Source organism: Pantherophis guttatus, chromosome 5 (genome assembly GCF_059756535.1).
Source record: "Pantherophis guttatus breed Tessera chromosome 5, ASM5975653v1, whole genome shotgun sequence".
NCBI lineage: Eukaryota > Metazoa > Chordata > Lepidosauria > Squamata > Colubridae > Pantherophis > Pantherophis guttatus.
Genome location: NC_142067.1, coordinates 94,675,620 through 94,688,202, shown reverse-complemented (window position 1 = coordinate 94,688,202; position 12,583 = coordinate 94,675,620). Strand labels below are relative to the sequence as shown.

General features: G+C 37.1%; 1 protein-coding gene across 1 annotated transcript in view; it reads left to right on the top strand.

The window, feature by feature from the left end:
* Nucleotides 1–12,583, top strand: part of MGAT4A (alpha-1,3-mannosyl-glycoprotein 4-beta-N-acetylglucosaminyltransferase A) — a 68,647-nt gene that overhangs the window by 31,071 nt on the left and 24,993 nt on the right. The window contains exons 4-6 of the mRNA XM_034431318.3: nucleotides 3,118–3,285; nucleotides 5,269–5,409; nucleotides 8,309–8,442. Coding sequence (XP_034287209.1) covers nucleotides 3,118–3,285; nucleotides 5,269–5,409; nucleotides 8,309–8,442 — 443 coding nt within the window. The remainder of the gene's footprint in view (nucleotides 1–3,117; nucleotides 3,286–5,268; nucleotides 5,410–8,308; nucleotides 8,443–12,583) is intronic.

The following is a 12,583-nucleotide window of genomic DNA, read 5'->3' as shown; positions in this document are numbered from 1 at the left end:
CAGCTGTAGGACGGCCCTTTGAAGCCCCGTGGCAAGAGTTTAAACAGTTTTTTCCCCTCTAGTCATCAGCTGGGACTCAGGAGGCAGCAATAGATTGGGGGTGGGACCAAATAAAAGGTAAGAATAACGTGGGGGGGTGGGGAGGTGGGAGGGCGGGGAGGAGAACCGGTTCGGTGACGTCATATCGTCACCGCTGCTGGCTCGACCGAACTGGGAGGAACCCACCACTGGTTCACAGAGAAAAAAAAAATCCCAAGGTATATGGTCTATCTGTATTCTCTATTAAGTAAGTGACAGTCCCCATTTAACAATCACAAATTTTGGTCATAGGTTATTGCAATCATTATGACCTGACTCAATTTTATGATTATTTTTGTGCCCAAAATGCAATCATGTGACTGTGGGGTGGGGGTGGGGCAGCAGTCATAAATTCAAGGGTAGGTTTTAAGTAACTAATTTGAGGTCCATTGTAAAGCGACTGGTTAAGTGACTAGTTATTAACCAAGGATTACTTGTATTGTCCATAGTTGGAATCAAAATGTTGTTCCATAGGTGGCTTTTATTTTCATAACTATGCTTCGAGGAAAGAAAATGTATACTATCAAAATTTTCTAGAATTTCAGTTAGCAGTAGATCAGTTTGATACAGAATTATAAACTATATATATAGAATTCCTAGTGTTCCTAATGACAAAAGCAGGACAATTTGAAAAACAAAAATGATTTTAACGTTGTACATAGTAGATAGCAACCCAATATTGTTGCTATGTACAATGTTATCTTCACAAAGGAGTCTTCCAATTCCCAGAATAGCAATGTCTGGTATTCTTTTTGTGTTGATTTAATATATGAACAGAGAAGTGTGAAATATATGAAGAGAGAAGTATGAAAACCTACTGATACAATAGTAGATGAAAAACTTGTTATGCAGTTCTAATTTATGTCTTACAAACTAGGGATTCTGCAAAAAATGTTTGGGATTTATTGAATACAATTTGCTTTATTCCATATAATTTTTTCATAAGAACTGTCTCACATTTATGTATTTTGTTGCATGCTCTTGATTGAAACAATAATTAAACATGCGTTACACATACTGTATAGCTATCATGCTTTTCTGCCAAGCAAGCATATGTGATTCTCCTCTTCAACTTTCATGATATTGGAGTGAAAGTGTGATAGCTCTTAGCCCCGAGAACTGGGAACTCAGTTATATGAATAGACTTCAGTGTTCAAAAAGAGTTGAATGAAATCCAGTTTGGTTCAGCTCTAGGAAAATAAGAAGGTGCTTTGGATCATTCTGTTTAAAACCCCATATGTGATAAACGTTGTACTAGTCTTGAAAAACAAGTAAATTAAATCTTGCTCTATTAAAAGCAGCTTATTGTGAAACAGAGTTTGCCACAAAAAAAGAGGAAGTGATAAACGTGCAGGATTCAAAGTAAAATACTCTAACTGAACTATATAATTGTACTAATTATGTTTTTGAATAAATCATGGGATTCAGGAGATATTCATACTGAGGATGACTGAAGATGAAACATTTGGTTTTTCTGCCTGGATGTTCTTAAGTAAGCTGTCCTTCCTTTTTTTAAAAAAAAATATAAGAGGCAATTATTTAAGAGCTGGATGTTACCTATTTGCAAATCACTATCCTGTTCCTTTCCATTAAAGTATTATATTTAATTACCTATGAGTTGTTTTTAGTAGGTATGAGTCTCCTTTGTGTCCATTAAAATGATTTGTGTTGAAAAGGGAAGTATTATTTATGTTATTTAGAGCTTCCGAAATTGGTGCTTCACCCTTTGTGTTCTCATTATTTCAGAGCCTTCCAGGAGCTCTTCTGTTGAGTCACTTAACTTCCAACTTGTTTGAGGTGGAAGAGAAAAGAATGGAGGTTAATAATAGAACTATAAAGTTCCTGACCAGCAGTAATTATTGCTTTGTCCTGTTCCATGGAAGTTTAACTCTTGTTTCTCCTAACTGAGCAATTCAGCACGATTTAACAAATTGTTTACAGTTCACAACAATTCTTTTAGTAACCGTTCAAAATTACAGTGGCACTGAAAAAAGTGATTTATGACCATTTTTCACAGTTATGACCTTTGAATCCCATGATCATGCAATCAAAATTCAGAAGCTTGTTAGCTAGTTCATAATTATGACCTTTGCTGTGTCCCAAGGTCATGGGGCCACCTTTTTGACTTTTTCACAAGCAAAGTCAATGGGGAAGCCAGATTCACTTAATAATCAGGTTACCAATTTATCAACTGCATTGATTCACTTAACAACTGTTAACAACAGAAAAGTTGAAAAATAGGACAAAACTCACTTAACAAATATCTCACGTTTGTTTTGGAAATTTGGAAATTATGGATTCTATTGTAGACGTAAATTGATTACTATCTGTAATGACACCTAGATTGGGTAGTGACAATTTTTATCTTACTCCCCTCCATTGTTCATTTGAAGGAACTCTGGAAAGCTTATTCAGTATTGGACCTTCCAAAGATGGTAATCGTGGCCACACTTAAAAGACACTGAAAAATGTTTAGGAGATTTTGAATTCTAAATTGTCTTTGCATAGGAAAAATAATAACAGCTAAACTGATGAAATGAAAATAGGTTGCGTAACAAATGCTTGAATAAATATTAATATCAGCACAATCACTAAGCCGTCTATGCTTTTAAAGCCCATTTTATTGTCTTAATAGTAATTTCCCAAAATATATTACACAAAAAATATGCTATCTATTAAATAAAAAGGTGGATGACTTTCCAATTAGTAAATATATATATTCAATATTTTAAGCAAAGTAATAATTTATAACATTTCTTTTGGTAAAATATAATTGTAAGTCTTTTATTGATATGATTTAGACTCAAACATCAAAATTGTTTCAACATTTTATATTAAGTTTTAGAACCTTGTGACATTTCTTTTGATTAATGGAATTCAATTAAAAAAACCCTCTGTAGAATAAGCATTGTGACAGTTCATTCTGTAACAATGAATGGCAATCAATTGTGCAGAAACAGCCAAAGTTGGACTTTGATTTGTGTTAGGAAATTTTATTTTATTTTTGACAGAAAGTAACTTGAACTTTTTTATTCCTAGAAAAGCTCATTGCTTATCAAAGAGAGTTTCATGCTTTGAAGGAACGCCTTCGCATAGCTGAACACAGAACCTTGCAACGTTCTTCTGAATTAAATACCATCTTGGAGCAGTTCAGACAGGCAGTAGCAGAAACAAATGGAAGTAAGGATGCATTAAGCAGCGTTTCAGGTACAGATTGATGAATTTGAAGATTATTGGGCTTGCTATTCTCACTAGGTCTCTCCTGCTTTCCATAAGTCATAAAATACAAAACCTCTCTTACGTTATTATTTCTTGCTTTCATATGCAATTGAACAGAAAATACTAGTTTTATTTATTACTTCTCTTTATTACTATTGCCTTTCTTTTGAGAGTTGTTGGTTCTGTCATGAAATTTAGTAAACATTAATGTTAAGCATGTATTCACTAAACCTATTCAGACTCTTCTCCCAGTCATACACACATACATACCTGTTTTTTACTGTGCTCTCTGCTTCCTTCTCCATCTATACGTAAATAAGGGAGATCTGTGACTTATTTACTTGATGATCAGAGTAACAGAGATGCATTTAAAGAAGGTAGTATTGCTCATAGGCTTAATTCAGGTCTCATACATTTGTTTTTCCCTTTCCAACCAGAAAATCTTGAGAGGTATGACCTCCAGAAACCCAGAGACCCAGAGGCTTTTTTTTCTTTTAAAAACATTTTTTCTACAATATCTCTTCGGCCGAAGAGGTTGTTAAAAATGCTTTTAAAAGCCTCTGATGATCCCAGCTGAGCCACACGATCATCAGAGGCTTTTTTTTTTTACTTTTAAAAGCATTATTTTTGGCCGAAGAGGTTGTAAAAATGCTTTTAAAAATAAATAAAAAAAGCCTCTGATGATTGCGTGGCTCAGCTGGGCATGGGGGGGCACAGGGATTTTTGCTACCGGTTCTCCAAACCACCCGCCACCATCGCTACCAGATTGGGCGATCCAGTCCAAACCGGGAGAATTTCACCCCTGGATTATACAATTTATGACCGGTTGAGTCTTCGTTTGTCAGTGTTTACTTACCTATGGAGATAAATAGAATGATCGGGGGGGGGGGGGCAGAAAGAAAAGTAGTGTAAGTGAGAGTAACTTCCAACTTCCTGCCAGCTTCCCTATTGGCATTGCCTGTGGGAAGCTGGCAGGGAATGTCAGAAATCAAAATCTTGTGACAGCAGCTGACCACAGCGACACTCTAGTAGCATAATTTGGCAAATAAAACTGGTGTGTGAAGATCTTTGAAATTTCAATTACTGTATTTTTCGGACTATAAGACGTATCTGACTATAAGATGCACCTAAACTTAGAAGAGGAAATTATCAAAAAAACGTTTTTGACCTCCGCAGGCCCCATTTTCAGGCCTTTTTTTCAGGCCTTTTCCAGCCTTTTTTGGGCCCAAATTTTTGCTTTTTCTTTTTGGCCTGTTTTCGAGGCTTTTTTCAGGTCATTTTTTCCAAAAAAAAATTGGCAAAAAAAGCCTCAAAACGGGCCGAAAAAAGCCCCCCAAAAGGCTGAAAACGGGCTGAAAAAAGGCCCAGAAATGGGGCATGGGAGGCAAAAAAACGGCTGGTGGGTGGGCAGGGCTTCGGCAATATTCAATCTATAAGACGCACAGACATTTTCACTCCTTTTTGGGAGACAAAAAAGTGCGTTTTATAGTCCAAAAAATACGGTACGTGGGAATAAGGGGTCCTGGATTTTCTATGCATTCTTTGAGTTAGAGGATTTGAAGTACTTTGATTAAAAATTGTTGCCCTACGATGCACTGTTTTGGTTAACTGGATGTTAAAAGGAAACCATGCTCTGAAAAGGATGTGGTGTGCTTGCTGCCACCTGTCAGCTGCTCCTTTAAAAAGATGTCCCTTTTCCTGAGTTTGCCTGGATGCATAGTCCCAGAAAGATATTCACTTGAATAAATATTCAGATAGTCCCAGAAAGATATTCACTTAAATATTCATTGACATTAAAGAGGTTTGAAGAGTATATAAAGATCATGTTGCAACTTCCCTAACTCAAGTGCATATTTTCCTGCGACTTGTTGCTATTACCTGAACCTAGGAAAAGATGCACCTTTTTCAGAGTGCCAGAAATGAATATATCCATGACTCTTATGCAAATGTAACCCTTGTGTTTGCTTTCAGATGAAACATTAAAGTTGTTAAATGAACTGACAAGCAGAAAATCTCTTCAAGTGCCAAATATATATTACCACTTGCCTCATTTGTTGAAAAATGAAGGAAGCCTTCGACCCTCTGTACATGTTGGTCTCGGACGAACAGGAGGTAAACTAGCAAAATCGATACGAGTGATAGTGTGATGCGCTTAAAGATATACTTAAAATTCTGTTGTAGCTAGAGTCAGCATGACTTCTGAGAAGCAGAAAATGAAATTTTATTTTCTTTGTTGTGTTATCTCTTAGATTTCAAATTGAATTACTTTTTTAAAAAAGTTTGTTTTCAACCTTTTTGCTTATTGTTTTATACAGATCCTGCTGTTTTGATGCTAAGGTATAAGAGAAACAATGGATTTGAAACAGCATGTATTTGCCTTAATTAAAAACAACAACAGTGCATGACATTTTGAAATCATAATTTAGCAAATATGGATGCTGTGCAGCTTTTATAAAACTTTAAAAGTAAAATAAATAATTGGATTAGTTTATCTTTTTGACTTTTCACAACTATTTCAACAGTCGGTAGCTTTAAAATGTCATATTTACTCTGTTCATCATCTTATTCAGTTATTGATTTGTCTTTCTTTAAATAACGTGTTCAAATGACTCTAGAATAATTAGAATGGGCATTGGACATATTATAGGAAAACATGCACATTATATTAGACTTCAGATTATCATAGTAAATGTATATTTTCTGTACAGAATTTATAATCCTAAACAAATAATGTGCCTGAGAAAAATTATGGCTCTTGATTAGAATTTTAGAAATTTGCAAGGCAGTATTTACCCATATATAATGTTTATATATTTACATGTAATCCTTGTTTAGTGACCTGGCTGAAATAAGATCATAAACATAGTTGCAATTTTGTACAACCATGCAGTTGCTGGTCCCAATGGTAGTCATTAATTAACGACTACCAGAATTTAAAAGATTTATAAGGCCATCCCTTCCAACAACTCAGGATTCTGGGTGTTGTGAAAACATCAACAGTAAAAATAAATATAAAAATCAACCAAAAAAACCCCACACCCCCAAAAACCAAAGATATAATCAACACACAATTGAGATGGCTATGAAAACATATGCAAGCATCACAGATAAGCTTATCCACCACCTACATAGATAAAAAGCCAGGTGTTCACAGTTTGTGGCCATTTGAACATCAGGGGGAACTCATTCCAAAATTCAGGGGCAGGAATAGAATATGCCCATTTCCTAGGTCCTATTAGGTGACATTGTTTCAGAGAGGGAAACTGGAGTTGTGCCCATTCTGCACAACCTTGTTTTGTCAGTATGATATTGAGTTGTTATGCTTATACTACCAATTTTGTACACTGGGTGTGATGTTTTCCTTATCTAATTTTGGATGGCTTATTTTTTTATAGAGCAATCAGCTTTAGTGAGAAACTGCATTTTGCAGGCTTTACACTCTTTTGAGGAAACAAGTTTTCTTTGTTCTAATGCATGTTAGGCATGAAAGACACAAGGTTGCTCATTAAGATTTATAGCAATCTTTGTGTATGCATGCAGACTGTATTAAAGGTAGACTAAAATATCTATGTTTCTCATGTGCTTATTGGATAACAAGTTAATTTTAAAATCTTTCTCTAGTAGACTGGGCGTTACAAAAATCATTGTCACACCCAGTGAAATTTGGATCTAAATGTTTTATACTAAAATATGTTTTTATTTTATGGAATCTTATATTTTATAGATTTTAGATTTAATCTTGCATTTAAACATTTAAATGCACTTTCTAGGAAGAAAAGTATATAAAGAAAAGTCAACAAATCCTGGGTAATTTCAGACCACCAACTTCTGCCTAATCTCTTACACATTCTGTATAATTTTCTACATTTGCCATGCAAAGAATTTCACATGGAGCATGGGTACTAAGCCGGCCAATTGTTACAAATTTCAGCATGCACTGATAAGTGTGAAAGCTTGATTATGTGCCATCAAGTCATTATTGACTGCTAGCAACCAAATAGATATTCTTCCTGACAATCTGTCCCTAACTGTTGTTTCAAAGCATGCTGCTTTCCCTGAATTATGAATTGTGGGAGGAAGGATAACTTTTAATTAGATGATGTGAAGAATAAATGGGATTGTGATACTAATGATTTTTAATTGTTTAACTGATAATGGATTGTGTAAAACAGAAATGGCCAACCTTTTCTAGTGTGAGAATTGCACTTGGTCTTGAAGGACATACAGAAAATGAACATTGGGACAAAACTGATCTTGTTTTAATTTAATTTTTCTCTCCTTTTAACACATTAAAATGGACAAAACCGTGATAATTTTTGGTGGAGTTCTGGGGCCACATATGGCTAAAGGTTTACAACTCAAAACATGCATCTGTACCTCTGTCTCTACCTTTGCAAAGCATTGCACATATTTGGAATATTATGAGAACACTAAGTACTCTTACAAAATGGTTGTCATGGAGGACAAGGCTAGCTCCAAAAAAATTGTAAATTTATGAGGATGCTTCATGCTGTCACATAAACATGAAGGATGCTCCTCACTTACCTCATGTTCTTCTGACTATATTTTTTGCCATGCCACCTGTTTTAATTGTTTTTCTAATTTAAATTTCTGAGGAAGTCAGATGGGGCATTGTAGAAGTAGCAAAGGAGATATCTGCAGAGACTGTAGCTCTTATAAATGCTTTTTTGGGATGCTCATAATTTAAAATTTGAGGACCTAGCAGTAAAATTCCAGCTTCATGCTCTTGAAGAATATTATTTTCTCTGGCCAAGGAAAGACTAAAGCATTGAGGTATTAACTGCTACTTCTTCATGAAAGTATCATTTTTAAGTGCTCTTTTTATGCAACCTGTTTTCAGAATACCTAGTGGAATTGCTTGGGGCTGCATATTAATAGTGCAGAAAACAAAGCAGAATAACCTAAAAGGCAATCAATAGTATATTTAAAAACTGCAAAATAAGTCATTTCTTTTGTGTTCAAGGAAACTGATTTATCTATTTGTTTTTAGTTTCTATAGTAATGGGTATTCCAACTGTCAAGAGAAAAGTAAAATCTTACCTTACTGAAACTCTTCACTCGCTGATTGATAAGCTGTCACCTGAAGAAAAATTGGATTGTGTTATGATTGTATTCATAGGAGAGGTAATTCAAATATTGTTTATTTAATTTATATAGCTGTCTATTTCTCATACATTACTCTGGGATGCTTACAATGAAATAGATAAAAAACCAAATACATGTTTAAAATTAAATGCATACTGTAGCAGATGGGCATCATAAAATAACTGTCAACAAAACCAAGAGATGGGCTCTATCGCACTTCAGAGGTCCCACGTCCCAGCACAAGACCCAAGTTTTTAGGGTCTTGATAAAGGCCAGCAAGGTCAGGGTATAACCTAATCTCAGGTGGAATGGCGTCCACTGTTCTGCCCCAGCTACAGACCCCAAAGAATGCAGCACACACTAAGTCTGTACAAACCTTAGTTTACTAAATTAAACAGTTTTTTTTCCAAACAAAGGCTGTTAATTAACTTTCTTAACAGCCTACAAGAATACAAAGAATAAATAATCTTAATTTTACTATGGTTGGCAGAAAGCCCAGAAGCAATTTGCAGAGAACTAAGGATGATTGCCACAACATAAATGGAGCTCTTCCTGAACTCTACCAGCTGACACTCCTTAGCATGCCCCTCCTGCCAGACTTGGAGGGATAAGTAGAAACAATTGGTGAGGGATGGTCCCATAAGTAGTCCAGACTCAAGCCATGAAAAAATTTAAAGGTAAATACCAATGTCTACTTTAAATAGATACCCCACCTCTTTGAGCAGAATCTGTGAATCCAGGAGGACCTCCAGATTGTGCACGAGGTCTATGTGCACTGTGCCATTCACTCAGAAACAAAGATGGAAGGTTCCCCAAACCAGAAGTCCAAAAACACAAAGCCACTTGGCCTTCCCTCTGTATCTGAAGCCTATTGAGCCCCATCCTGAGCCCCATTACTTCCAGGCACTGAGAGAGACTCTACATAGCATCATAACACCAAGTGGAGATGTAAAAGTCAGCTTTGAAAGCCATATTAACACCAGAAGCTTCCATGCTGCCAACTTCTTGTGCTTGGGAAAGTAGGAGGGGGGGATTCAGTAGAATGATTGTAGTTAGACATAATAGCATTCTTCCCTTCGGTCAAGGTCATGGTGTTTATGCAACTGGAGGGGGAGTGGTTGCAGTGATGGCTCAGGTTGGGACAGATGGTGATTGGGCCATGTGACAGACTGATGGGTGCAGGGGTTGGATTTAGGGTTTTGATTTACTGAGGGAAAACCCGGGACTCTCAGATTTGGATTTTCCCAGATGTGCCAGTATGCCCACTCAAATAAATGGAACTTTGAGAAATGCTTGCCTCAGAGTTTTTAATTGGAGTGGGGTTTAATTGGAGTGGGAGTGACAATAAAGCTGTGTATCATCAGTATACTGATGATACCTCACCTCAAAGCTTCACCCTATGGCTTCCTGTAAATATTAAACTTTTTTTTATAAAATTCAAAATTAGAAGATACATTTTCAGTCTGTTTTAAGGTTTATCTCTTAGATGTAATGTGAGGTTGGGTAGGGGGCTTGGTAGAAAGCAGATTAAGATTTTCCCTGTAGATCTTGGATTATCTGAACCAGATAGAAAAACCTCTTGTTTCCATTTTACATACAATGGATATGACAGACTCATCGATAGCATGATATTAAACACTCATCAGTTTAGACCAGTGATGGCTAACCTTTTTGCCATCACGTGCCAGGAGAGGGGGGGCGGGGGAGGGTCACGTGCATGCGTGCCCACACCGATAATTCTATGCGCCCTGCCCTGCGCATGAGCGCACAACCCCCCCTCCCCTCCCCTCTGCTCCTGGCACGCGATGGCCTGGTAGGTCTGTTTTTCTTTCTTACCTGGTTCCAGATCCTCTCTATTTATCTGGGAAGGGCGAAAACAACTTTTCTCACTCCGTCGGAGGCCCTCCAAAGGCCTGAAACAGCCCATTTCCCAACTCGCAGTGGGACCAGAAGTGACATTTTTTGCTGTTCCCCAGCCTCTCTAGGAGTCTCTGGAGGCTAGGGACAGCAAAAAACGTCACTTCCTGTCCCACCGGGAGTTGGGAAATGGGCCGTTTCAGACCTTTGGAGGGCCTCCAAGGGAATGGGAAAGGCTGTTTTCGCCCTCCGCAGATGCATAGAGAGACTCTGGAGCCAGGTAAGAAAGAAAAACGGGCCTCCCAGCCCCTCCGGAGGCAGGAAACAGCCTGTTTCCCTACTTCTGGTGGGCCCAGAAGGCCCGAAAATCAACTGGCCGGCGCGCGCATGCACACCAGAGCTCAGCTGGCGTGCCCACTGATATGGCTACGCGTGCCACAGGTGGCACGCGTGCCATAGGTTCGCCATCATGGGTTTAGACTATAGAAAGTAAAGTAATCCAGTTAGTTCAAAGGGCCTTGTTTCACAGATAAGAGTACACAGATCATATCCTAAGAACTGTCTCTTTTTGCATGGTATCCAAACAAAACTAATGTTTTCTTTGCAGCTGCATATTGCAGAGGAGATGTGCTTGAAATAATTGAGATAATGGGCCATTAGTATCAAATCTTCATTAGGTGCAGCTCTTTGAGGCATAAGATTTGTGGGAGTTCATTCAAAAATTGAAAACAACCTCAGATCTGTTTCTGTTGTTGAAGTATACAGTAAGGCTTTTAATGGCCACCAGGTGAATTCTAGACAAACTACATAAATTTATTGCTTTTTGGTATGGAATGAATTGACAAGGTAGAGAGTCGTAACTGTCATAAGGGAAATTGCTGAAGCAAATTTCATTAAAATATACACGTGCTTCTTTGTGAACGGACTTGAATTGCACAAAATGAGCACTGTTGAGTGTTTTACTGTTAAGGGAAAATTCTGTTTGCTAAAGGCAGTCACTTAAGCAAAAACAAGTCTGGACTGTTATAATAATTTCTGTTTGTTTAATATTGGAAGCTATTATGGCATTGAGCCTGGAGCAGCATTGAACTTAATTCAGGAATTATGTAGCTTGTACAGTCTGCTTCTGAACTACATATAAAAAAGGTCAGAGTTCTACATGTGTAAGATTAAGAGGCCAGCAATCCTGTGTCTACTTCTAAAGTGTTTTTTCCCTTTGTCCTTTGTGTTTCTGAAACAACATTTTGATGAGGTTTGGGTTTTGGCTGGGAGAGAAGGGGAAGGAAAATTCATTTCTGTCTGCTTTTTTCTGGATCTAGTTCATCCCTTTTATGGAAACTTATGGAGTTGTTGCTCCATAACTTTTCTGGCTGGTCCAAGAAACCAAAATTATATCAAATGAGTTGTGGACTAAAACATTTGCTGTTTATGAATTCTTTAGAACAGTGTTTCTCAACACAGGCTGGGGAATGCTGAGAATTGAAGTCCATACTTTAAGAAGTATGGACTTCAGAAGTCACTAAGGTTGAGAAACACTGCCTTAGACCAAATACATTAGATTATTGGTTTTCAAAACTCTCTTTTAATTAAGCCAGTTTCTATATATGGAGAGATATATTTCAGTTGGAGTAGATAAAAGTTTTATAGGATATATATAACTAAGATCATATCCGCCTGGCATAATTTTCATCATTTTTGTGCCCCTGAACTCTTACAAATCAATCCAAAGTTGATTTTTCTACCATTTTTACTTCTGCTGCCCTTGAAACATTGAGAACAAGCAGAATATACAATCACTGAATAGTTCTCCCTGAAATTACCCCGAAGTTCAAAGGATGGTTCTGAAAAGGTATCCTATTTCATCCACTGCTGACATCATAGACTACAAAACTCCATTGCTCTACTCCATGCAATAGAAAAAGAAATAAACAACCATCGGTTCCCCTATTTATATTTTCAGTATATGCTCCATGCATGTTAGCCAATTTTGTGAGAAGGGAGAGCTATCTTTCTGTTTCTTTTTAAAAATCTAAGCTAGCTGAGATGCTGAAAAGATCACTTAATGCCATTATTACAGTCTGATGCTATAGTTTTTCTCAACCTTATCTACTTAAAGATTCATGGACTTCAATTCTCAGAATTCCAGTTTGCTGGCTGTGGAATTCTGGGAGTTGACATTCATGCATCATAAAGTTGCCAAGATTGAGAAATGGTATTTTTCACAGAGGTTCGAGCCATGATTCCTGATTTTTTTTTTTAATTTGATTTATATGCCGCCCTTCTCCGGAGACTCAGGGCGGCTTACAATGCGCTAAGCAATATT